The sequence below is a fragment of the Bombina bombina genome, chromosome 10 (assembly GCF_027579735.1).
Source record: "Bombina bombina isolate aBomBom1 chromosome 10, aBomBom1.pri, whole genome shotgun sequence".
In the NCBI taxonomy this organism is placed as follows: Eukaryota; Metazoa; Chordata; class Amphibia; order Anura; family Bombinatoridae; genus Bombina; species Bombina bombina.
Window position 1 is genome coordinate 50073168 of NC_069508.1, and position 27290 is coordinate 50100457.

At 40.3% G+C, this 27290-nt stretch overlaps 1 protein-coding gene across 1 annotated transcript in view; it reads left to right on the top strand.

The window, feature by feature from the left end:
• PTBP2 (polypyrimidine tract binding protein 2) overlaps positions 1 to 27290 on the top strand; it is a 142774-nt gene that overhangs the window by 6043 nt on the left and 109441 nt on the right. The window contains exons 3-5 of the mRNA XM_053694058.1: positions 10806 to 10881; positions 22159 to 22331; positions 23036 to 23179. Coding sequence (XP_053550033.1) covers positions 10806 to 10881; positions 22159 to 22331; positions 23036 to 23179 — 393 coding nt within the window. The remainder of the gene's footprint in view (positions 1 to 10805; positions 10882 to 22158; positions 22332 to 23035; positions 23180 to 27290) is intronic.

The window sequence follows — 27290 nt, forward strand, 5'->3', positions numbered from 1 at the left end:
CAGTGGCTCCCTGTCCACTGGGGTTGTCAAGCCCTTTTGTAACATGCCTATTGTTACATTCTATGATAGAAGCAGTGCACTTTCACACATCAATAATGTTAGGCTTTTTGACAGCTGTACCTTGCACTTTGGCTTAGCTTGCACAATAGAAACAAGACACTTTTTACATATTTGTGTGGTTTTTTTTGTTTTTACACTAAGCAAATGATATAGGGCAATGTTTAAAAGTTACATAGCAAATACAGAGCAATGAAGCCACCGTAAAAATGTAAAGCTCTTGCTCTGTATTGTGCATACTAAACTGAAGTGCACAACAAGCTTGTCAAGACATCACTAATTTGTGAATGTGCACTGCTGCTGAGAGTGCATGGTGGTCTGTCTGCCTTCCAGTCATCTGTTCGGCCCACATCCTAATCCTTGCAACCTGACTATTTTTGGCTGTACAATTTAAAAACTATATACTACTGCTATGCTTCCCGCTACTTGCTGGATAGCAGACCTGGTACAGATCCATCAAAGCCCATACAGCTGCTGAGGTAAATATGTCAAAGGCAGCCCATAATGTTTGAACATGCTTGCAGTTAGATTTATCAGGACTAGAATAATGTTCTATTTTCAGTCACTATTCATCACTTGCACTAAATACTTTAGGTAGGTGATTGCTGTTATGGCTATGACCTATCAATTTTATAGGCATTAGACCGCTCTGGGGCTCCCCTCTTTCCAAATACTACTTTGCTTTTATGGGGCAGCATGGAGATAAGAGTTTTGAAATATATATATGCACAAACAGTTATTATTAGGGCATAATAACCTCCTTGTTCAGTAGAGGAAGCTCTTACCTTTCAAATGAGTGGTTTCATGCCCCTTCAAATAAAGCCAATTTGGGCATACTGGTTCTGTAATAGCTCCCTCCATAGAGAGTCCAGTCCTGCATTGTAATGAGACAAGTGACTATCATTCAAAATAGGTTACAGAAACGATGAAAATTTTTTGCAAGAATAATTATAGAATCATGATTAAACTCCAATGCAAAAAATAAAATAAATAGGGGGGAAACTAAGTAAAGAACTGGACAAAAACTGAAAAATAATCACTGTTTCTCATTTGGAAATGCTAATCAAGGATAATGCTGCAAGCTAAGGCTTATTTAATGCAAACGTTTGCTTTAGAAATTTTCCATGGCAGAAGGGGCAGATTTTTGCTAAGCTGCACCCATAAAATAATTCATTTTCAATCTTCTTTGACCTTTTAAATCACTTGAAGGATGCAAAGCAATTGAGCACCTGAGGATCTTTTTGTTTCTGGTACTGTAACCGGATATCTAAGTATTCCCTTGACTACATTATATTAGGCCCTGGTTTTGAACCCCAAGATACCCATGAGTGCCCCCTTCTAGCTGATGCTATCCACACCTTTAATTTAGCCTGGTGCATCTGGATCCTTTCACGGCCGCCAAGCTAAGAACTATAAGTCGCAAAATGCTGAACAGACAAAAAGAGAGAGGCATGGTCTTGTGCACCGGTGTTATAACCCTTGATTTATACTCCTGTCCACTGTTCTCCACAGACATTGTAGCTGCTGAATGGCATTAGGAAGTAGCTGGGTGGGGGCAGTGTAATACTTTGGAATATTATAACATATCCTGTTACTTATAAACATTACTTAACATATCCAGAACAAGCAATTTATTAATTAAAATAAAATAAAAAATGCTTTAATGGCAAATTGTGCAACAAACATTGAAAAATGTTGTTAGCTAATTTTGTCTTAATATTGGCTTTAATTTTAGCCGGTTTGCTAGTAAAATCGGCCAGGTGCTGTGCCCATTAAATATGTCCCGGGGAGAATGCTGTATTTGTTCAGATGGTACACACAGCATCCAGTGCTCACTTCCTTCCATTACTGAAACAGCTGTGGTACATGTGTATTTTTGGCAGCAAAACAGTTAAAACCAGGGTTAACCAGGGTAAACAATTTTAAGCAACTTTCTAATTTACTCCTATTATCAATTTTCTTCATTTTCTTGCTATCTTTATTTTAAAAGCAAGAATGTAAGTTTAGAAGCCGGCCCATTTTTGGTTCACAACCTGGATTGTGCTTGCTGATTGGTGGCTAAATGCATCCACCAATAAACCAGTGCTTTCCAGGGTCTGAACCAAAATTGTCTGGCTCCTTAGCTTAGATGCCTTCTTTTTCAAATAAAGATGGGAAGAAAATTATGAAAAAGTGATAATAGGAGTAAATTAGAAACTTGCTTAAAATTGCTGCTCTATCTGAATCATTAAAGAAAAAAATTGGGTAGTATCCCTTTTTAAGTTATATTATAATCCAAAGGTTATTTATCCTGAAAGAAGGATTCGTTTTTAATTATGTTGCACAAGGCTTTATATTAATGTCTGTAATGTTTAATTTTTTTAATAAATTAATTCCATTAATCCATTCATAATGTCATGTTCTCCCAGGGGATTCTGTAAGATTATTTCTTTCCTAAGAAATGGAGAGTCCACTATATCATTCAATTACTAGTGCGAATATCACTCCTGGCCAGCAGGAGGAGGCAAAGTGCACCACAGCAAAGCTGTTAAGTGTCACTCCCCTACCCATAATCCCCAGTCATTCTCTTTGCCTCTGTCAATGGAGGAGGTGAAGTTTGGTGTCTGAATAAATGAATTCCTTTTTCGGGTACTTTTCCCTGCAAGCAAGGATTTGGGTTTACGTCAGTCTCTTCAGTAGAGTAGTGGTAGCTTTTAAGCAGTTAGAAAGTTGTGAGGTAGTCCTTGCTTTGTTTCCTAACACATTGCTGCCCATGGTACAGAAAGCCAGAGTTGGTTACTCTGTTCTCTTTTTCTACAGGTCTCTGTAAGGAGTATGTGTCCTTTCATGCCTTGTGAGCTGTCTTCCTGCTGGACAGCTAGACTGCAGATAGGTGCTTTTGTCTTCTAGGTCTTGGAGACTTGCACTTCAGAAGAATATTTCATATGCAGTAAATGGGGCCATTTTTAAAATGCTTTATACAGGATTCTCTTTGGCAGTGGGCAGGCACAATATGTATGTTGAGACTAGGGATTAATCTTACCTTTATTGGGACGTTTTCCTCTTTGGGCTAATTTTGTTGAAATACTTTATTAGTATGTGTGTGGCTTATGTTTTATACAGGGATTTATGTATAAACTTAAAATTTGGCAGTTGGTTTTCTTTGCTTGCTTAGTTAGAACAGGCTAACTGACAGACTGCTTGAGCATTTGTGTAAATTTAGCTCCAGTGTTGTAGGCAGAGGGAAACGCACGCCTTTTACTTGCTGCATAGTTTCCTCTCTCTGCCGGTCATGTGACTTCTCTCTGCTGTCGGATATTCACGGAGCGGCGTCATTGAATTTCAGTCTCTTTGGTGCCGATCTACTATACGATCGTTTTAGAGACTTCTGGCAGCCAAATTGTGTATGTGTTGTAGGGGGCCTGATTGTTTGTTTGTTTTTTAAGAATTTTTGCATAACGTTAAAGTGATTGTAAATTTTACTCGTTCAAATTAAATCTACTTGCTCACAATGTTGTAAATACTTAAACCGCATTAATATAATAAAGCAAAGCAATATACTTGTATTCAATGTTTTACTTATCTACGTTGGAAGCACTCAACTCCTCCCAACCGTCTTCTTCCTGGTTTGCTGCCCGATATCCTATGCCTCATTTTACTATTTCACGCCTACTACGTGACGTTTGTTTGAAGCTCGTTCACGAGCAGGGCCGACATTTGCGCATGCGATACAACAATTCAGGAGAAAACGCGCATGCATATACTTGCAATCGCTCTGCTTGTCTTGGAATGAATGAAATTCAAGAGGTTTTGCGCATGCGAGACTCGAGGACGAGCATGGAGTATGCTACGTCATCGGGTAGCTCACGCATGCGCATTTAAACAAAGTGACGTGACGAACAACGATCCTGACACCCCGGGGAAGAAAAAAACAAGCAGACAGAGAAGTGTCAATCAAAAACGAAGAGTGGGACCAAAAATGCAGGCGGAGGAATCGGCGGAAAAAATTGTTAGTAAAATTAGATATGTTAACTTTAATTTACATATTGAGAAAATATGATGAATGAGACTAGGGTTTATTTGTGACATTAAATACTTTGATGCAGAGATGTTTGGTTGACTTTACATGCACTTTAAACGGCTGTGGTATTAAAAATTCTTAAAGTGACAGTATTTAAAAAAATTCTACAATTTGGGAATTTTTTTATTTAGTATTATGGACATGGAAGACTCTGTCTTTTGACAAATGCTTGTTATGCCTAGAGGCACAAATTGTTTTGCCTATGCAATTCTGTGCTGCATGCTTAGCTAGAACACTTCAAGTTAAAGATAAATTGTTGCTCGCTGAGCCCAATGTCTCTCAGGATGATGCTGTTCAGGCAATGCCGCAGCTTTCTCCTCAAACGTCCCAAGCCGCTATGGCGTCACATACAGTGCCCTGCAGTTCCTCTCAACCTCCTGGAGGAGTTTATTTGCCTACAGATTTTGCTGCACAGGTATCTTCTGCGGTATCTGTGGCCTTATCTGCTTTTCCTATGCTGGGAAAACGCAAGAGGACAATTAGAGATTTAGATGGTAAGGTTTCTGTTGCACCTACTGCTACGCAGGTTGCCCTCCCTCATAAGTCTGATGAGGAGGATACGTCAGTAGCCTCTGAGGGCGAAATCTCAGATTCGGACAGTATTATTCCTTCATCTGATACTGAGGAAGTAAACTTCAGATTTAAGCTTGAACACCTTTTGTGTACTGTTAAAGGAGGTATTGGCTACTTTGGATGACTATGACACTTCTGTCTAGTAAACTTAATAAATACTATGATGTTCCTTCCTCTGTGGAAGTTTTTCCTGTTCCAGACCGTGTGATGGAGATTATTTCACAGGAATGGGAGAAGCCAGGGATTCCTTTCTCCCAGTCTCCCGTATTTAAAAAGATGTTTCCTGTTGCTGACTCCATTAAAGATTCTTGGCGCATGGTGCCTAAAGTAGAAGGGGCTATTTCTACTCTGGCTAAGAGAACTACTCCCTATAGAGGCTAGCTGCTCCTTTAAGGATCCCATGGACAAAAAACTGGAAGCTTATTTGAAGACGATGTATGTTCATAAAGGTTTAAAATGGCAACCTGGAGTTTGTATTGGCACAGTAGCAAGTGCGGCATCTTATTGGTGCGGTGCCTTGTCTGAATCAAATTTGGTAGAGACTCTGTTGGAGGAGATACAAGATAGGATTAAGGCTCTCAAACTAGCCAATTCCTTTAATTCTGATGCTAACATGCAAGTTATTAGACTGGGAGCCAAAATGTCTAGCTTCACTGTCCTAGCCCGCAGGGCATTGTGGCTAAAATCTTGGTCAGCTGATGTTACTTCTAAGTCCAAGCTTCTGGCGCTTCCTTACAAGCGTAAGGCCTTGTTTGGACCTGGTCTGACAGAAATAATTTCTAATATTACGGGTGGAAAAGGGTCTTTTCTACCGCAAGACAAGAAGAACAGACTCAAAGGATGTTTAAGTAATTTTCATTGCTTTCGTAACTTCAAAGGTCAAAAGTCTTTCTCTTCCAAGCAGGAGCAGTACAAGTCTTCTTGGAAGCCCAATCAGTCTTGGAATAAGGGGAAGCAATCAAAGAAACCCTCAGCTGAGTCTAAGTCAGCATAAAGGGTCAGCCCCGGTCTGGGATTGGATCAAGTGGGGGGCAGACGTTCCCTGTTTTGTCAAGCATGGAGATGAGATGTCCCAGATCCTTGGGCTGTTGACATAGTATCTCAGGGTTACAAAATTTGAATTCAAACCTTTCCCTCCCAGGGGCAGATTCCACCTCTCAAGATTATCTGCAAACCAGGTAAAAAGAGAGGCATTCTTGAACTGCGTTCAAGACTTTTCCTCCCTGGGCGTAATTGTTCCAGTAAGGGAACAGGGTCTAGGATTATATTCATATCTGTTCGTGGTGCCCAAAAAAGAGGGAACTTTTCGATCCATTTTAGACCTAAAGTGCCTCAACAAGTTTTTCAGGGTACCGTCCTTCAAAATGGAAACCATTCGTTCAATTTTTCCTTTGGTCCAAGAGGGTTAGTTCATGACGACCATAGACCTGAAGGACGCGTATCTTCATGTTCCCATCCACAGGGATCATCACAAATTCCTGAGATTCACGTTTCTAGACAAACACTTTCAGCCACAGCTCCCAGAATTTTCTCAAAGGTTCTGGGGTCTCTCTTGGCAGTGATCAAGTCTCAGAGAATTGCAGTGGCGCCATTCCTGGACGACATATTGGTTCAGGCGCCATCTTTTCAACAAGCAAACTCTCATGCAGAGATCTTGTTGTCTTTTATACATTCCCACAGTTGGAAAGTGAATCTGGAGAAGAGTTCCCTTGTTCCAGCTACAAGGGTGGTTTTCTTAGGGACCATAATAGATTGCCTATCTATGAAAAAAAATCTGACGGAGGTCAGGAAATCCAAAATTCTCTCCTCTTGCCTCTACAGTCTACTGTTCGGCCATCAGTGGCTCAATGTATGGAGATAATTGGTCTGATGGTCGCTTCCATGGACATCATTTCCTTTGCTCCATTCCATTTGAGAGCTCTGCAATTATGCATGCTCAGACAATACAAACGGAGCCCATTCGGATCTGTCTCAAGAGGATGGATCTAGACCAGTCGACAAGAGACTCTCCCGTGATGGCTTTCTCAGGACCATCTGTCTCAGGGCACATGCTTTTGGAGACCTTCCTGGGTGATTGTGACCACGGACGCCAGCCTGCTAGGCTGGGGATCAGTCTGGGATTTGTTAAAGGCGCAGGGACTATGGACTCGGGAGGAGTCTGCTCTCCCCATAAACATCTTGGAATTGAGAGTGATTAACAATGCTTTGATGGCTTGGCCTCAATTGTCTTTAGTCCAGTTTATCAGGTTTCAGTCGGACAATATCACCTCAGTAGAGTACATCAGCCACCAGGGAGGAACTCTTGAGTTCTTCAGCCATGAAGGAGGTGGCACGGATTATTCAGTGGGCAGGAAGCTCACAATTGTGTTCTATCTGCCATCCACATTCCTGGAGTGGACACCTGGGAAGCGGATTTCCTGAGCAGACAGACATTTCTTCCCGGGGAGTGGGCTCTCCATCCAGAGGTGTTCTCCAGGTTAACCCTCAAATGGGGGGTGCTGGAGTTGGATCTTATGGCGTCTTGGCAGAAAGCCAAGCTTCCAAGGTACGGTTCAATGGCAAGAGATCCTCTGATAGATGCACTGGCTGTTCCTTGGGATTTCGGTCTAGCATACCTGTTTCATCCGTTTGCGCTCCTTCCACAAGTTATTGTTCGTATCAAACAAGAGAGAGCATCGTTAATTCTTATAGCTCCTGCATGGCCTTGCGGGATCTGGTATGCAGACCTAGTGAAGATGTCATCTCGATCACCTTTCGAGGTTCGCCTTTGAGGAAGGACCTTCTAACTCAGGGTCCATTCCTCCATCCAAATCTCGTTTCTCTGAAGCTGACTGCTTGGAGATTGAACGCTTAGTTCTGTCTAAGCGTGGAGTCGGTTATTGAGACCAGGATCCAGACTCACAAGCCTGTTAATCGAAAAATTTATCATAAAGTATGGCGTAAATACCTTTTATTGGTGTGAATCTAAGGGCTACTCTTGGAGTAGGGCCAGGATTCCTAGAATTTTGTCTTTTCTCCAGGAAAGTCTGGAGAAAGGGTTGTCGGTCTGTTCTCTGAAAGGTCAGATTTCTGAATTATCTATTTTGTTACACAAGCGTCTGGCGGATGTGCCAGATGTTCAATCTCTTTGTCAGGCCCTGGTCAGAATCAGGCCTGTGTTTAAAACCTGTTGCTCCTCCTTGGAGCCTTAATTTTGTTCTTAAAGTTTTGCAACAGGCTCCGTTCGAGCCAATGCATTCCATAGATATTAAGTTGCTATCTTGGAAGCTTTTGCTTCTTATTGTTATCTCTTCTGCTCGGAGAGTTTCGGAACTCTTGGCTTTGCCGTGTGATTTGCCTTACCTTATCTTTCATGCGGATAGGGCGGTTCTTTGTACTAAATTGGGGTTTCTTCCTAAAGTGGTTTCGGATAGAAATATTAATCAGGAAATTGTTCCTTCTCTCTGTCCCAATCCTTTTTCTCATAAAGAACGTCTGTTGCACAACTTTGATATTGTGCGTGCTCTAAAATTCTACCTACAGGCGACTAAGGATTTTCTCCAGTCTTCTGCCCTGTTTGTTTATCAGGAAAGCGTAAGGGTCAAAAGGCTATTGCTACTTCTCTTTCCCTCTGGTTGAGAAGTATAATTAGTTTTGCTAATGAGACTGCTGGACCTCAGCCTCCTGAGAGAATTACAGCTCATTCCACTAGGGCTGTCTCCTCTTCTTGGGCTTTCAAAAATGAAGCTTCTGTGGAACAAATTTACAAGGCTGCAACTTGGTCCTCTCTGCATACTTTTTCCAAGTTTTCCAAATTTGATACTTTTGCCTCGGCTGAGGCCTCTTTTGGGAGAAAGGTTCTTCAAGCGGTGGTGCCTTCTGTTTAGGTCTGCCTGTCCTTGTTTTCCCTCCCTGTTTATTCTGTGTCCTCTAGCTTGGGTATTTGTTCCCACTAGTAATTGAACAACGTCATGGACTCTCCATATCTTAGGAAAGAAAACAAAATGTATGCTTACCTGATAAATTTCTTTCAGAATATGGAGAGTCTACGACCCCACCCTTTATTAAGACAGTTATTTTTTACTAAATCTCAGGCACCTCTACACCTTTTGTTGTTCCATTTCCCTTTGGTCGAATGACTGGGGATTATGGGTAGGGGAGTGACACTTAACAGCTTTGCTGTGGTGCTCTTTGCCTCCTCCTGCTGGTCAGGAGTGATATTCCCACTAGTTATTGAAGAACGTTGTGGACTCTCCATATCCGTAAAGAAAGAAATTTATCAGGTAAGCATAAATTTTGTTTGTTTTTTTGGCATTTGTCTAGAAGATACCACATATTCTTGGTTTTGTAGTTTTCAAAACTGAATTTATGCCTGCAGAAATAACATTTCTTTTTTAAGACACGATGAGTCCACAGATCATCTTAATTACTGATGGGATATTCACCTCCTGCTCAGCAGGAGGAGACAGAGCACCACAGCAGAGCTGTTAAATAGCTCCTCCCTTCCCTCCCAACCCACGTTAGTGAGACGATGTGGTAAAGTGAGATGTTGGAAAAGATTCTTCAATCAAGAGTTTATAAGTGAAATGCGACCGCGTCAGGGGCTTCGTGTTTATTTTCACTGCACTCTGTCAATTTCAGACTATCTACTAATTTGATATTTTTACTTGTAATGTTTGTTGTAACATTTGGGACATATTGTGGGAAGGATGGGGAAGGGATTTATAGCATATTTAGTGTAAAAAAGTGGCTTATCTACCCTAATATAGGACAATACAGTACACAGCTCCTAAATTGAGGCTCTTACATTGACCTAATATCATTGATTTTTCCCCTCCTCATGTGATAACCTAAAATCAGCAACATTGAGGTACTTTATACAAGTCACAGTTACAGAGTTGTGTTTTTAACTATTTTTCTGGCACGCTAGATATAACTTCTATTTCTGCTGCATTTTTTAACTACAACTAGTAAAAGTTACATTTTAAGTGGAAAAATATAAACTTTATGTGTAGAAAGAGCATACTTTTCCCTATTCTCTTAATAGGGTTATTTTTCTTTAAGTTAAAGGGACATTGTACACTATAAAAAAAAATTGCATAAGTTAAAAAAAAAAAAAAAAAAAGTTTTATTCTGGATTTTATTTTCAGTAGCTGTGCATATTCTTCTTTATAATAGTGTCTGTTTCATGCAGTTATATGAAAAATGGTGTATACTGTGCCTTTTTAATAGAGCTGTCTGGTGTTTGAAAAAGGCCTATAAATTAGGCACGGAGCTCTAAATCAGTCATAGAGCATGCAATTTTAATGTTTTCTAATTTGTTTTTTCCTCTTGGTATCCTTTGTTGAAAAGCATTAAGGGATAAAAAGATTAACATATTTTGGATATTAAAAACAGTTGTTGCAAACATCTTTCACAATTTGCTTTATTTGTAAAAGCAAATCAGAGCTTATCTTCCAACAACAAAGATAACCACACTTATTATGTAGTTATCTACTAAGTATTATGATATGTAGCAAGGTGGTGTGCATTTCCAGCACTGAGAATTAGAAATGCTACAATTTTCAAATTTACTTTTCATTAACGGAGAAAAATTAAAATATATTGCAAAGGTGATTTAGTATGCAAATCTAAACATCTGTAATATAAAAAATCTCAAGGTGTTTACTGTCTCTGAAATTAGGAAAGGAAAATGTAATAGGATGACTTGTCTCTTAGAAAATTGAAGTTTTCAAAGTACAGCTATTTACAACTTATTTTAAAGAACATTTGGGTAATATCCAGTTTCCTGATTTAATTTTATAGGATGACTCAATTATGTTAAGTCAGTTTTGTTATTACATTCATTAATAAGGAAATGTTATCAAAATCATCTGCTCAACTGAAAGATTGTTCATCTGCTGTATTATGAAACATATCCATATTTTGTAATGCATGTCAACAGGTGTACTAATTTGTACTAAATAAATGTATACATAATGTGTTTTTTTTGTTGTTGTTTTTTTTAACACAGTACCTAGTAAAATGGCGGCAACGCCTGCGGTTTGTTTTGCTTATAATTTATATTCATGTTTCTTTGATTTATTAGGTTGTGCCAAAGTCTGAATTCTTTCTTCATTCTTGTTTTCTTATTTAGAGGGGATCAGATGAATTGCTCTCTGGAAATGTACTTAATGGGCCAAGCTCTAATATTAGTAGTATAGTTGTAACAGGTAAGCTATTATATTATATATATTTGTATTTTAATATCGTCATTGTGTGTGTGTTAAATTTTAACTAACTTGATTTTGCTTTAAAATACTGCTGAAAATTGTCTATTCTCCACTCTATCCAGGAAAAATTGAGCTGAAATTGTTTGCTTTTTTATAAACAAGCATTTTACCCTACATAGGGCTAGATTACAAGTGGCATGCTAACTGTAGCGCACAAGTGATATGGGATATTTCTCGGCTCTTTGTGCGTGACGGAAAGTGTACGTGTTATGAGTTTGAAAGTAAATGCGTTCGCTTGAGCGTAATCTAATTTAATGCACGTTGAGTTAGCTTGTCCTTAAAGCTCGTGCAAAGGGTAGTGCATTAAAAAAATTGTACTAAAAACATAAAAAATACAGTTACATTCATGATAAAAATTATTTAAAAAAAATTGCATTAAAAAGTTATAAGGGCTTAAAGATATGAGGTCCGGGGACACGCAAAAAGCCTTTGTGTAGCGAAGTTAGCGCACAAATGCTAAACAGCTCTTTCATTGTAATCTAGCCCATAGCCTGCACAGCCATAAAAGGGATAGTCTAGTCAGATTAAACTTTTATGGTTCAGATAGGGCATGCAATTTTAAACAGCTTTCCAATTTACTTGTCTCATCAAATTTGCTTTGTTCTCTTGGTATTCTTTTTTGAAAGCTAAACCTAGGTAGGCTGAAACTGATTTCTAAACTGTTGAAAACTGCCTCTTATCTCAGTGCATTTTGACAGGTTTTACCCAGACAATGCTAGTTCATGTGTGACATATAGATAATATCGAGCTCACTCCCGTGGCGTTATTTAGTAGATAGGACTGATTGGCTAAAATGCAAGTCTGTCAAAATCACTGAGATAAGAGAGCAGTCTGCAGAGACTTAGATACAAGGTAATCACAGGGGTTATAAGTGTATTAAATATCACAGTGTTGATTATGCAAAATGTTGTAAGCACCCAACTGTCTAAAATGTATTTGTGACCTTTAGCATTAAAATTACCCTTCATTGGAACAAAGGGGCCTAGCCCACCCCCCATAAACCGCTTCAAACCATTATCCTTCCTCCACCAAACTTTTCAGTTGACACAATACATTCTGTTAGTGCTGTTTTGGCATCCGCAGCACCTAGATGGCACATTGCCCCTGTTGAAGTGAGGCTTGTATACAGCTGCTCTGCCATGGAAACCAATTTCATGAAGTTCCAGATACACACTTCTTGTGTTGATGTTGCTTCCAGTGGCAGTTTGAAACTCCTTTAATGAGTGATGCAACGGCAATTTTTTTATGCACAACGTTCTCCAGCACTTGGCTATACTAATCTGTGTTTTTACGGGGGTCTACCAATTTGTGGTTGGGCTGTTGATGCTCCTAGATGCTTTACAATAATAGCACAATTGACCAAGGCAGATCTAGTAGGGCAGAAATTTTCACAAACTGACTTGTGACAAAGGCATCCTATGACAGTGCTATAAGTTAAAGGGACAGTATAAACGAATTTTCATATAACTGCATGTGATAGACAGTACTGTACTATAAAGAGTAATATGCACAGATACTGATATAAAAACCCAGTTTAAAAACCATTTAAAAACTTACTTAGAAGCTTCTAGTTTAGCTCTGTTTAAAAGGTTAATGGATCACCCACTGCAAGTAGGAAATATAATACACACCCCTCCCCCTTCTTCTGCATATGAAAAGATCCTTTACAAAAACGGAAGCAAGCTGGAGTAGGTATACGTCGATATTCTCCTAAAACTTAGTAGAGGTGTCCACATACATTGGTCATATAAGGCTCGATTTATCAAGCCTCTATGACAGCAAGTTCTCTCAAGAACTTGTTAGCCGTGATTTATCAAGCAGCGGTCATTAGACCGCTGCTTCCCTAACATCTACGCCACCTCTATTGTGGCGAAATTCAATCTCCTCGGTCGAGTCCGACCGAGGAGATTGACAGCTCCTGCCTGCGCATCATTGGCTGTGCGCGGACAGGGGGCGGGATTGCACGCGAGCGCAAAATTGCGCTCGTGTGCAATGGCGAATACCTGCGGGTAATTTCGCCCCGCCAAAGGCGAGCTGAGGCGTACAGGGGCGCGTATACGCACCCCTGTACGCCTCAGCGTTAATAAATCTAGCCCATAGTGTGTAATCATATTTAGTAAAGGGAGATTGTAATGTCAAGTGTTTGATTATTACAAAAAAAACTTTGCAAAAACTCTGAATATAGTGAGTTTCAAATTCCTGAGAGAGCAGAGCTACTCCAGACTAGTAATGCATTTATATCTGTCTCTAATTGAGCCTAAACAGAGGAAAACATAGTTTTAGTACACTGCTGCACACATTACTCTATGGGTTTTAAAACTTTACTCTTATTTCTGTAATATTTCAACTAAATATTTTTTGAAAAGTACAAAGCAACTTTAAAAAAAACAAAAGTTTTTAGTTTGTTATTAAATAATATATTTATACAAATTTATATGAAGTTATATGTTGTCATTTCATTACTGGAAGGCATTATTTGAAGCATTTTTTTTGTTTAATTTAAATAAAATCTCAGACGTTTCAGTATTTTTGTTTTTTTAGAAACTTCAATTCACTTTGGGATGAAGTGCAGCCACTTTCCCAAGTCTCTGATGCTTGACACTATTTTAACAGCGACCAATTTGGCTGACAGGTTTGCTGTTATTGGTTGACCTGTTCTGTTGGATATGAATAGAATAGAGGTGAACGTTTATCATTTAAAAAAAAAAAAAAAAAACACAAAAAACTAGGACAGCTTTTTAAAATATGTATAGTCTTTTGTTACATTCTTAATGTGATTCAGACTTACAGCGTTTAATTGTTTTGGATGATTATGACATTGTAAAGAATCTATTCACTGGTACTTTCCTCACTTATTCTAAGGTCATTTTCTCTTGAAAGATTGCAGTGAAACAGGTGCATGCCTGGAAAGAGACCTAAAATGTTTTACATTAACAGTTTTCAAACATAAGCTTTTGGACTCTGCAAGAATATAAAAAAGCTTTTTTTTTATTGAAATGTTCTGTGAAAACTGAAACAATGCCTGTACTTTAGAAAACTCAAAAAAAAAAAAAAAATTAAAATATATAGATGAAAATGTATATGTGTATATATATATATATATATATATATATATATATATATATATATATATATATATATATATATATATATATATATATATATATATATATATATATATATATATATAATGTGTATGATAAAAAAAAAAATTCCCCTATCTTTCAGTTTAAAACCAAGGTTAGACATTTTCTGATAGCTTGGCAGCCATATTTCTTTGAATTTTCAGATGGCTCATTATTTTTAGATTTTCACGTCATAAACCTAACTTTTCAACCTGCATAAACTGAAAGGCATGTTAAAATGTAATTCACCTTATAAAGGTTTAATTATCTGTAGTGAAAAAAAAAGAAAACTTATCTACTGTATGTTGCCTGATTTCACCTGTAATTTATGAAATAATTGGTTAGTCCTTTGCTCCCAGAGAAGGTTGAATAGATGCTGCTGTTTTGTCAATCTTGGACCTGCAACATTTTACACAATGATTGTTTGATCAGTGCATTTCTCGGTTGTAATGTAATTGGCCACAACAAATTAAACTTTGATAAATTATACTTAAAAAAGGCTTTTGTCCCTATGAATCAGCGTTTGGGCTTATGAATATAATTATCTCAATATTGTTTGGTTGTGCGCATGCGCATTAATTTCCAATACTTTATGCATGTACAGTGTAGACTAATGAAGGCTACACTGCCAGACTTTGGTTGAGGCATTAGCGCAAGTGTAGTATTACATGTTAATTGTTAATGCTAATCTGTCATAGTAAAATTAAAATGGTTGTAATAGTACTAGCTGTGCAGATTATACTGCACACCGCAAAGAAGGAAACCATATTCTATTTACAAAAGCAGAAATAAATTGTAGGGACATATGAAATGAAGCAGAAGCTGCCTCTGCCCTGAAAGACATGCTCTGTAGTTGATAACAATCCTTGCACAGCGTTCTTCTTCTTATTATTATCGTTTTTGTAATAATGGCAGCTGATACTTAAATTACTTAAACTGCTTCCTGACAAGTTGTCTTAAATGCCTAAACTTTCCCCTTACAAGTTGCCTTTCTGCTAAAGTAAGATAGATAACTGCTGCCTTCTATGATGCACATAATATACTGTGCCCAGCTAGTACTGTTACAGCCAGTGATGTCAAGTGTACACAATATTCTGTGCCCAGACAAAACTGTTACAGCCAGTGATGTCAGGCATACATAATATACTGTGCCCAGCTAGTATTGTTACAGACAGTTAAGTTAAATGTCCACAGTATACTGTGCCCAGCTAGTATTGTCATTGCCATCGATGGCAGGTGTACACAATACACTGTGCCAGATAATACTGTTACAACCAGTGATGTCAGGTCACGTGTACACAATATACTGGGCCCAGCTAGTATTGTTATTGCCACTGATGTCAGGTCTACAGAATATACTGTGCCCAGCTAGTACTGTTACAGCCGGTGATATCGGGTGTACACAATATACTGTGCACAGCTAGTACTGCCACTGCCAGCAGTTCCTGGTAGCTGAGTAGGCGGCTCTATACATGGACTACAGCTGGTTAGGGAACGTAGGAAAATTAGTGAGCTATGTAGAGAAGAAACAATACTATAGCGTATGATACAGTTCATAACAGTAAATGAAAACACAGGAAGCTCACTCTCAATTTTAACAACTTTCTAATATTTCTTTTTAATGACACGATGAGTCCACGGATCATCTTAATTACTAATGGGATATTCACCTCCTGGTTAGCAGGAGGAAGCAAAGAGCACCACAGCAAAAGCTGTTAAATAGCTCCTCCCTTCCCTCCCACTCCAGTCATTCTCTTTGCCTACGTTAGTGATAGGATGTGGTAAAGTGAGGTGTTAAAAAAGATTCTTCAATCAAGAGTTTATTATTTTTAAAGTGCAAGATTGTGCTGCTTTGTTCTAGGGTGTAGCCGTAGTCCATATCAGTCTCTTCAGTAGAGCATTGGTGGCTTTAGAGCAATGGGAACAGTTGGGACATAATTCTCACTGCGCCTCCCATGCATTTATGCTGCCCTAATCCTGATAGCCTAAGCAAGATTCTCAGGCTTTATTATTATCCACAGGGCTATGGGAGGGAGAGGACCTCTTAAACCTGCTTAGCTGCCCTGCTGTCGGGCAGAGTTAAAGGTAAGTGCTGAACTTTTTATTCTGTGTCGGTACTAAAGATCTCAGAGAAATGGTGCACTTTATTTATTTGGGAAAGAACTCCTACATGTAAAATGAGGGAACTTCGATAACAGCACCTTTATTAGCAGGCACTGGGGCTTAGGAGACTGATTAGGTGGCTTTTACTTGGGGGGACTTATCACTTGGCTGAGGTAATAGGACTCAGTGGGAGGCGATATTGTTTCACATTTATTTGGGCTAAGCTTCGATCGAGAAGCGGTAGCCAAAATTTGCCCCAGGTTTGTTTGAAGAGGAATACCTCCATTTGTTCTCAGTAGCTCCCGGCGGCGTAGTAGTTATAACATTAATAATGGCGACCGGGTGTTACATGGAGCTTCATGTGGCGCCAGTTTTTGGACTGCGCACTATTTCTTCGACGCCGCTTCTGAATCGGATCAAGGGGCTTAGTTTGGAGACTGTTTAGCACAGAATGTGGTGTTTAGTAAAGTGGGTCCGGACAGCGTTACAGACCTTTTACAACCTTTTTGCGGCTAAAGTTTACAGGAGTTACCTCACTCTATAGTGTGGACTGGTTTTTGGGTTCAGATCACAATACATTGTGTTTGATGTCATCATATTGTACTAGAGTCTCTGTTAAGCACAATATATTATACATGCTACGTTCCGGACCTTTTTATTTCAAAAACAGTAATGTTTTATGTAACTGCCGTTATGCCCAAAAATTTAATAAAGTTTTGGATATTAGAGAGGCAGATGGGCACCTCAGCAAGGTTTAGCTGAGTTGTAGCTAGGTTCTGCAGTGATTATGTACTGTTTTATTTTAATTATACACACACAAATAAAAAGTTACATTTTAAGATTTAAAGAGACGGTAACGTTTTTCATGCATTATTTTTTATTGAAAAATTTAACTTTTTTTTTTCTGAACCTATTCCTTCTAAGACTCTTGTTGTTTAAGAGTTTATTGACAATGGTCAAGCTATGCCACAATTCTCCTATAGTATCCCAAATAATTTATGGCCCACATGCAGTGCCCTGTGCTTCCTTTCACACTCCACCTGGAGTTACTCTGCATTTCATGCAATTTTATGTTTTTCCCACGAGGTAGAAAACAGTACTAGAGGACATATTTTCAATCATTTAGAATGATTGATTCAGTAATGCTATTCAAAACGTTTCTTCCTTGTAACCTGTAAGGGGAAGCTACTTCGATAGTATCTGAGGGGGAATTATCAGACTCAGATTAAATAATATTCTTATCTGATCCTGAGGTTGTTTGCTTTTAGTTTTGCAGCTAGAATACCTCCATTTGTTAATTGAGGAGGTTTTGGCTACCCCGGGCGTTCCTGCCACTAGAACTACTATACGCTTGCAAGATAAGAGACATTAGAGGGGTTACTCAAAATGATGTATGTACACCAGGGTTTACACAACCATCTGTGTGTATTGCTACCGTCACTAGTACGGCGTCATAGTAGTTTGAGGAGTTGTCTGAAGCTATTAGGACATACACTGCCCTGGATGAGATAAAGGATAGGATAAAAGCTCTTAAATAATGGCTAAATAACTTCCTTTTTTACTGATTTCCTTCTAGCCTGCAGAGCTTATAGTTATAGTCTTGGTCTGCGGGTGTATCCTCTAAGTCTAAGCTTCTAGCTATTCCTTACAAGAGGAGGACCTTATTTGGACCTGGTTTGTCGGAGATTATCTCTGATATCTGGGGAGGTATGGGTTATCTTATTCCCCAGGATAAGAGGAGCAAACAAGGACGATGACTGAGCAATTTTAGTTCCTTTCAAAATTTCGAGAGAAATTCTTCTTTTCTGTCCCAAACAGGAACAATCTACCCTGCATTGATCTAATCAATCCTGAAAGGAGGAAGGACAATTCAAGAAGCCTGCTGTTGAATCACAGACAGCACGAAGGGCATGCCCCGATCTGGGACAGGATATTGTTGGGGCACAGTACTTCCTTCCTTGCTCAGGCTAGGGTTCGAGATGTTCAGGTTCTCTGGGCAATAGAAATCTTGTCCCAGGGATACAGGTTAGAGGTCAAGGTTTTTCCTACCAGAGGCAGGTTTCTGTTTTCAAGATTCTCTGCAAAACAAAGAGAGGCCTTCTTACTCTGCATAAGAGACCTTTTCAACTTGGGACCGCTTGTTCCTGTTCCGGTACTGAACAGGGTCTGGGTTTTTATTCCAATCTGTTCGTGGTTCCCAAAGAGAGAGGGAACCTTCAGGATGATTTTAAATCTCAAAAGTTTGAACAAATTTCTCAGAGTACCGTCCTTCAAGGGGTACACTATTCGTGCCATTCTCCCTTTGATCCAAGAGGGTCAATTTATGACAACAATGGATTTAACGGACGGGTACCGGCATGTTCCCATTCATAGGGGTCATCACAAGTTCCTGGGTTTGCCTTTCTAGACAAACGCTTCCAGTTCGTGTTTCTTCCCTTCGGTCTTGCCACAGTTCACAGAATTTTCACAGAGATTCTGGGTTCGCTGTTGCCGGTGCTCCAAGTATGGGGCATTGCAGTGGCGCCCTATAGGGGCGATATCCTAGTCCAGGCGCCATCATTTCAACAAGCATGATTTTATATGGACATGGTGTTATCCTTCCTGCAGTTTCACGGGTGGAAGGCAAATATGGAATAGAGTTCCTTATTCCCAAATACAAGGGTATCTTTCTTAGGAAAATGTATTAGATTCCCTATCATTGAAGATTTTTATGACGGAAGTCAGGAAATCAAGGGTTATCGTTTTTTGTCTAGTCCTTCAGTCCAATTCTCAGCTATCAGTGGCTCAGTGCATGGAGGTAATCGGGCTGATGGTGGCGGCAATGGATATCATCCCGTTTTGCTTGGTTTATTCTCAGACCTTTGCAGTTAAGCATGCTCAGGCAATGGATCGGAGATTATGCGAATTTGTCTCCTCGAATATTATTAGGAGCCAGAGACGAGGGACTCTCTTCAATGGTATTTGTCTTGGGATCATTTCTCCCAGGGAACCTGCTTACGCAGACCATCTTGGGTAATTGTGACAACAGACGCCTGCCTTCTAGGGTGGGGAGCAGTCTGGGGTTTCCTAAAGGCTCAGGGAGTTTGGATTCAGTCAAAGTCGTTTCTTTCTATAAACTTCCTAGAACTAAGAGCTTCGGTCCAGTTTGTCAGGTTCCAGTCGGACAGCATAACTTCAGTGGCTTAGGTCAATCATCAGGAGGAACGAGGAGTTCCTTAACTATGACAGAGATATCCAAGATAATTCAGTGGGAGGCCCATTCTTATCACCTGTAGGTGATCCACATCCCAAGGTGGACATCTGGGAGGCGGACTTCCTGAGCAGTCAGGCCTTTTATCCGGGGGAGTGGGATCTCCATCGGGAAGTATATTCCGGCCTGATTCTTGAGTGGAGCCAGCCGGCAATAGTTTTCATGACATTTTGACAGAATGCCAAACTTCCGAGCTTCCAGCCCCTGCTTATCTTCTCAGGATTTGGTATGCAGATCTGGTGGACAGGTCTTTCTGCCACCGTAGAGACTTCCGTTGAGGATGGACCTTATAATTCATGGGTCCTTTTCCCAAAATCTAGTTTCTCTGAAGCTGACTGTTTGGGGTTGGGACGCTTAATTCTAGTCAAGCGAGGGTTTTCTGACTCGGTCATAGAGACCATGATTCAGGTTCGTAAGCCTGTAACTAGAAAGATTTACCATAGGATATGGACCATATCTCTATTGGGGTGTCTCCAAGGGCTACTCATGGAGTAGAGTTAGGATTCTGTCAGTGTGCCAGGAATCAGACTGAGACGAGAAGTGCAAAAAAAGTCCACAAGACAAATAACAAGCCAGGAATCAAAACCAGAGCTGGTAGTCAGACGAGCCGAGTCAGGAGCCAAAGCGAGTAGTTAGATGAGCCGGAATCAGGAGCAAGGAGAACAGCAGAGTCAGAAACAAGCCGGGGATCAGGAACCAGGAGGGATGTCAGACAGCCAGGTAATGCACAGGAGCTCTCACAAACGGGTTTGATGACATCACAATTCTGATACTGCATCCTGTCTCGCACTGATGATGTAAACCAGTCTGGTCATAAAAGGAAGTGGAGGAAATGAGCAGCATCACACAGTATGCACCAGAGTCAGCAAGAGAGGTGAGTAAAATGCCTGCCAGCAGCACATGGCAAGCAAAGCAGGGGAAAAAACCCTGACGGATTCCTAGAATTTTGTCTTTTCTCCAAGAAGGTTTGGAGAAAGGCTTATCGATAAGTTCCCTAAAGGGTCTAATCTCGGCTTGATCTATTTTGTTTCACAAACGTCTGGTGGATGTTCCAGATGTACAATCTTTTTGTCAGGCCTTGATCAGGATCAGGCCTGTGTACAGATCGATTACTCCTTTATGGAGTCTGAATTTAGTTCTTAAGGTTCCTCAAGGGGCTCTGTTTGAGCCTATGCATTCCTGAGATATTAAGTTGTTATCTTGGAAAGCTATTTCTTCTGTTCGTAGATTGTCAGAGCTCTCGGCTTTGTAGCGTGAGTCTTTTTACCTTGTATTTCATTCAGATAAGTTAGTTTTACGTTAGGATTTCTTCCTAGGCTTGTTTTTCGGAGCGAAACATTAATCAGGAAATTGTTGTTCCTTCCTTGTGTCCTTCTCCTTCTTTTCAGATGGAACGACTTCTGCAATATAGGCCGGTTAGCTCAGTTGGTTAGAGCGGGGTGCTAATAACGCCAAGGCCGATGGTTCGACTACTGTACGGGCCACTTTACAACAATTTGGACGTGGTCCGTGTTTTAAAAGGTTTTATCTTCAGGAGACTAAGGACTTTGTCTTTTTCTTTGTGGTTTTCTCAGGAAAACGTAAGGGACAGAAAGCTACGCTACTTCCCTTCCTTTTTGGATGAAGAGTATCATTCTTTTTGAGTATCATACTTTTTGCATATGAGACTGCTGAACAGCAGCATCCAGAGACAGTTACAGCTCATTCCATGAGGGCTGTTGCTTCCTCATGGGCATTCAAGAATGAAGCTTCTGTTGAACAGCCTTGCAAGGCCGCAAATTGGTCTTCTTTTCAGTTCTAAAAATTGTATTTTTTTGCCTCGGTGGAGTCTACTTTTGGGAGAAAGGTTCTTTAAGCAGTGGTGCCTTCCTTTTGGGTACCCTCTCTTCTCCCTCTTGTATCATTTGTGTACTCTAGCTTGGGTATTGAATCCCATTAGTAATTAAGATGATTCGTGGAGTCATCGTGTCATTAAAAAGAAAAGAAAATTTATGCTTACCTGATAAATGTATTTCTTTTTTGACACAATGAGTCCACGGCCCTCCCTGTTTTTGTAAGACGGGTTGTGGGTTATTATAAACTTCAGACACCTCTGCACCTTGGCTTTTCCTTTCTATCCTTAACTTTGGTCGAATGACTGGAGTGGGAGGGAAGGGAGGAGCTATTTAACAAGCTTTTGCTGTGGTGCTCTTTGCCTCCTCCTGCTGACCAGGAGGTGAATATCCCATTAGTAATTAAGGTGATCCGTGGACTCATTGTGTCAAAAAAGAAATACATTTATCAGGTAAGCATAAATTTTCTTTTTACTTTGTTTCTGACTACTGAGTCTTTTAATATACATTTTGTACAGTTGCTAGTTAATTTTTAAAATTAAACAGTTCTTTGAAGAAAGATCTATATATCTCTGCGAGAGAGGTGTGTGTAGGTATTTATATAGATAGATGTGTGTGTGTATATATATATATATCTTTCACAAAAACGGAGTTACTTTATTTGTAACGTTTTCGGAGGTCTCGCCTCCTTCATCAGCCTGCTGAGATATATATATATATATATATATATATATATATATATATATATATATATATATATATATATATATATATATATAATCATAAAAATGCATGTTTTTAAGGCCATGCATTAAACATCTAGTCATTATTTCGGTTGTATTGTAACATTCTGAACATATGCATCAAATATGGTGGTATGTTTTAATTCTGTAATTATTTCTTATAGCCAATGGTAATGATAGCAAAAAATTCAAAGGCGATGAGAAAATGGAAAGTGCACCTTCACGTGTTCTTCATATTCGAAAACTTCCTGGGGAAGTTACAGAAACAGAAGTAATTGCTTTGGGTCTACCTTTTGGCAAAGTAACCAACATCCTCATGCTGAAAGGAAAAAATCAGGTACATTGTTTTCTCTACACTTTTGTATATTTTTTTTATGATAAAATAAAGTGTTTAGGACCACAATTGAAGGGGACAGTCTTATCTAAAAATCAAATAAACTATTTCTTTTAAGTTGGTTAATTTAAAAAAAAAAAATTAATAAACAATAGGGGATTTTTGTTAGGAAATTTTATATATATATATATATATATATATATATATATATATATATATATAATATATATAATATATAAAGTGCTTTGTACTAATTTGTTATAACATTTACTTATTAATGCTGGTTATTAGGCTACCCCATTTGAGTAATTACAAATATAAGGTATGCACCTTGTGCAAAAAGGATTTCCCTACTCGCAAAAAACCTTCTTCAGAATTTATGATACGTAACATACTTCACTTGAAATAATAGCATTTTCTATTTCTTTGTGTAAATACTTAGTAAAAGGGACAAAAAAGTTTAATAATAACATAGGACATGTTCTTTTCCAAATCAGTGGTTTGTTAATAATACAATACGTACTAGACAAGAGCTGACTTTTTAAAAGGTCCATAATATAATGCTGTAGCATATTCAAGTATTTTATTCTTGGGACTTTGTCCATTTAAGAGGATTTGTTGTAGCCCATATTACCCTGAACTGAAGGTAACATTTGTATAACCAACTGTTCTGTCAAATACTATATCTATATGTTAATACTTTGTAGGCATTTTTGGAATTGGCATCTGAGGAAGCTGCTGCCACCATGGTTAATTATTATACTACAATGACTCCACACCTACGCAATCAACCAATCTATATTCAGTATTCAAATCATAAAGAGCTTAAGACTGACAGTGCACTAAATCAGGTTTGTATAGATTTTTAATTATCTAAAGCCAGCTTTTAAGGTAAACCTGAATACATTTTTAATACAATAAGCAAAAGACGTACAATACTTTTTTATACCTTTAACTATAATCTTTCTTTCCTATGACATGGAGAGTCCACAACGTCATTCCAATTACTAGTGGGATATTCAACTCCTAGCCAGCAGGAGGAGGCAAAGAGCACCCCAGCAAAGCTGTTAAGTGTAACTGCCTTACCCATAACCCCCAGTCATTCTCTTTGCCTCTGTCAATGGAGGATGTGAAATGGTGTCTGAAGATTTTTATTCCTTTGATGGGTACTTTTCCCTGCAAGCAAGGATTGGGGTTTAGCTATGTACACGTCAATCTCTTGAGTAGGAGTAGTGGTGGCTTTTAACCAGTTAGAAAATAGTGAGGTTGTCCTTGCTTTGTTTTCTAACATATTTGCTACCCCTGTTATAGAAAACCAGAGTGTATTTTCTTTCTTTACCGTTCCATGGTAGATGTGGCCATCTATCACACCTAGAAGTGTTCCTGCCCTACTACAGAAAAGGTAAGTGCCTTTTTTTTTTTTTTTAACCTTTCAGGCGGGAGGACAGCACTTATAGATTATAAGGTTGAGGATCCCTAGTGGGGATTAGTGCCTATCCCTTTTAACAGACCCATATGTTACGGTACCAACTGTGTACCAAGGGTTAACCCCAGATGAACAATGTCCTGCATAGACAATCAGCAATTCACAACCCAGCCAGTTTCAGGTTTAAAACAGAATGACAACTTTATTTGAAGGCAGCACACAGATTTATACAGGTTTTTGACCCCCCCTCAGATGGGGGTTGAAAGAATGTTGTACATTAGATAAAAGGGAGAAGCGCCCTTGACATGATACAATAGAATTATATTACTTAAATACTTTACTTAGGCAGATAACAACTTAAACACATTTGGCTTGTCTTATCACCTAGCGTCTGTTCTCTGAGGGTGATTAAACAATGGCCTGTTTATTACTTAAATGTAATTATAGCACACAATAGCTGAGGCCAGAAAACCTGTCTTTAGAAATTAGATTCTTAAAGCTAAACACAGTTAACTCTTTCAGTCCTGACAGAAGGGTCTGTCACATAGCTCCCCCCTTGTGGAACACTCCGGCAGACCCGGCTTGACCCTTTTGCGGGTCAACCTGGGGATGACCGGACTAGGAGGTGGTAGGCATGTCAGTTTGCTGGGACAATCCATCTGTATTCCCGTTATGAGAGAGAATCCCTGTCTGTATAAATAAGGGTTCAACCTCTTCAGTGCCCCGACTAGGGCTAAACAGTCCTTCAAAATATCATCGGCTTCTTTACGTGGTTTTTGTACCTGCTCTTTATAGGTATCCACAATCCCTTCATACTGACATAGGGTGCCCTTGAGTTGCTGCACCTCCCTATGAGCCAGCGTCAGCTTCTCCTCCAGTGTCACTAAGTTTGTCCTTAATGTTTCATGTTCCACTCTCAAGCTGGTGTTTTCTGCAGTCTGTCGGTGCAGCTTGTCTAGCAGAGATTCCTGTTCTAAACGTGCTTTTTCCTCTGCACTCCTCTTCTCTCCCGCTAGCACTGTTACATGATTATTTAACGTGACCATTTTATCCTCTACGTGACTCTTCTCCTTCATCAGCGCATTGTAACGTGACTCCCACATATCAATAGCGGATAGAGATTTACTGAGCTCAGCGTCCTGGGGCTTAGCAGCAGGGGGGTCAGTCTCTGCTGCACGGGTAGTCACAGGGTTAACATCAGCGGGACCCATGGGAGCATAGGCAGAAACAAGGGGGACCAAGGTATTTCCAAGGAGAACATCAGCTGGTAAATCCTTCATGACCCCCACATTCACAGGTCTAGCGCCCCCTCCCCAATCCAAATGCACCCTGGCAACAGGTAGGCGGAACACAGTGCCCCCTGCTACCCTCACAGCCACAGTGTCTCCTGTGTGCTGTTTCTCAGACACCAAGTTCTTTCGAAGCAAGGTCATGGTAGCACCAGTATCCCGTAGACCACTGACCTCCTTCCCATTCACTTTAACCAGTTGCCGGTTATTCCGGTGGGCAGCTTGCACAAGGTCTGCCTCATGTAGGATGCCCCAGCATTCTTGCGCCTCTACATAGCGGGCCGCAGGCTGAGGATTACGTGGGATTCCGCTAGCGGGTCTTCTCCAGGACTGTGCTTGGTTCGCTGCGTTTAGGGGACACTCTGGTCTTTTGTGCCCTAGTTGCTTACATCCAAAGCACCGGATAGGCTGGGAGTAATCCCGTGAGGTGAACCGGGCTGTCTGAGGGTAGTTCGTGACTGGAGGCTGTGTGGCATAGCGGTGCGCCGGGGGTTGGTAAATGGCAGCTGCTGGGGTGGCCGGGGGTCTGTACTCCACTTTAGCAGGGGGCTTAGTGGTAGCAGTGTCCAGTTTGCGGGCATCCGTATACTCATCTGCCAAGCGAGCAGCTTCATGCAGGGTGGAGGGTTTACGGTCCCGAACCCACTCCCTAACTCCTGCTGATAACTTGTCAAAGCAATGTTCCAACAGGAATAGCTGCAGCACCTCTTCCCCAGACACGGCTTGGCACCCCGCCATCCAGTGCGATGCTGTGCGGTGCACCTTACATGCCCACTCAACGTAGGAATCGCCAGCCAATTTAACAGTGTCTCTGAACCGCCTCCGGTATGCCTCCGGTGTAACCGCATACCTGGAGAGCAGAGCCTCTTTCACAGTATTATAATCCCCAACTTCCTCATCTGGAATGGCCCGAAAAGCCTCACTGGCCCGGCCGGATAATTTTCCGGATAATATCGTGACCCAGTCCTCTGCGGGTACCTGGTGTAGTGCACATTGTCTCTCAAAATCCGCAAGGTACCCATCAATCTCTCCTTCTGTTTCCAGAAAGTTTTTAAAAGCGGTAAAATGCACTTTTCTCTTTTCCACTGGGGTTGCGGTGACTTGGACTGCTGCAGCGCCGCTTTGGCGAAGTAGGTTGGCCTCCACAGCTGCTATGACCCGGTTGATAATTTCCGCAGATGGGTTGGGGCCATAGTGTGCCAATCTTATTTTGACCGCCCGGTCAAAGCTTGCTTCTTCGGGGGTTCTGTCTGACATGCTGGGCTCATTGGTTCCTTCGTGCCCTGATACTCCGTCCATCTCGGTCAGTCTTGCAATAATCTCCCTCTTCCTGAGGTTACTGGTTTGTTGGCCCCGTTGCTCTAGCAGGTCTTTAAGGGTAGCTCTTTTTAGCCTTTCATACGGTGTTCCCATTCGGTCTGGATCCGTAGTTGCTCCTTTGGGCGATAAGGATTCTCCCGTCGCTTGCCACCAATGTTACGGTACCAACTGTGTACCAAGGGTTAACCCCAGATGAACAATGTCCTGCATAGACAATCAGCAATTCACAACCCAGCCAGTTTCAGGTTTAAAACAGAATGACAACTTTATTTGAAGGCAGCACACAGATTTATACAGGTTTTTGACCCCCCCTCAGATGGGGGTTGAAAGAATGTTGTACATTAGATAAAAGGGAGAAGCGCCCTTGACATGATACAATAGAATTATATTACTTAAATACTTTACTTAGGCAGATAACAACTTAAACACATTTGGCTTGTCTTATCACCTAGCGTCTGTTCTCTGAGGGTGATTAAACAATGGCCTGTTTATTACTTAAATGTAATTATAGCACACAATAGCTGAGGCCAGAAAACCTGTCTTTAGAAATTAGATTCTTAAAGCTAAACACAGTTAACTCTTTCAGTCCTGACAGAAGGGTCTGTCACACCATATAAGGTATTTTTTGGGCAGTGGAGACTATTTTTAAAGTGAAAACATCCTTAGACATGGATATGGCTGGGCTGACGGTTAGTGTACAGTGGACCGGCATTTTCTAACAGGATCCGGTTATTAAACTCTTAAGGCTGTATTTCAGCTAACAGCTAGGACACCAGTATGCTTTTGTATATACTGAAAAGCGGTGTCATGATCGCAATTGCGGTTCACTGTTAGAGCTCTGATATAGACAACTTTCAGAGCGAGTAATTAAGGCCGCATTCACGGCTCATATCTGTGGTGCAGGTGTTATAATTGCGCCGGTATACA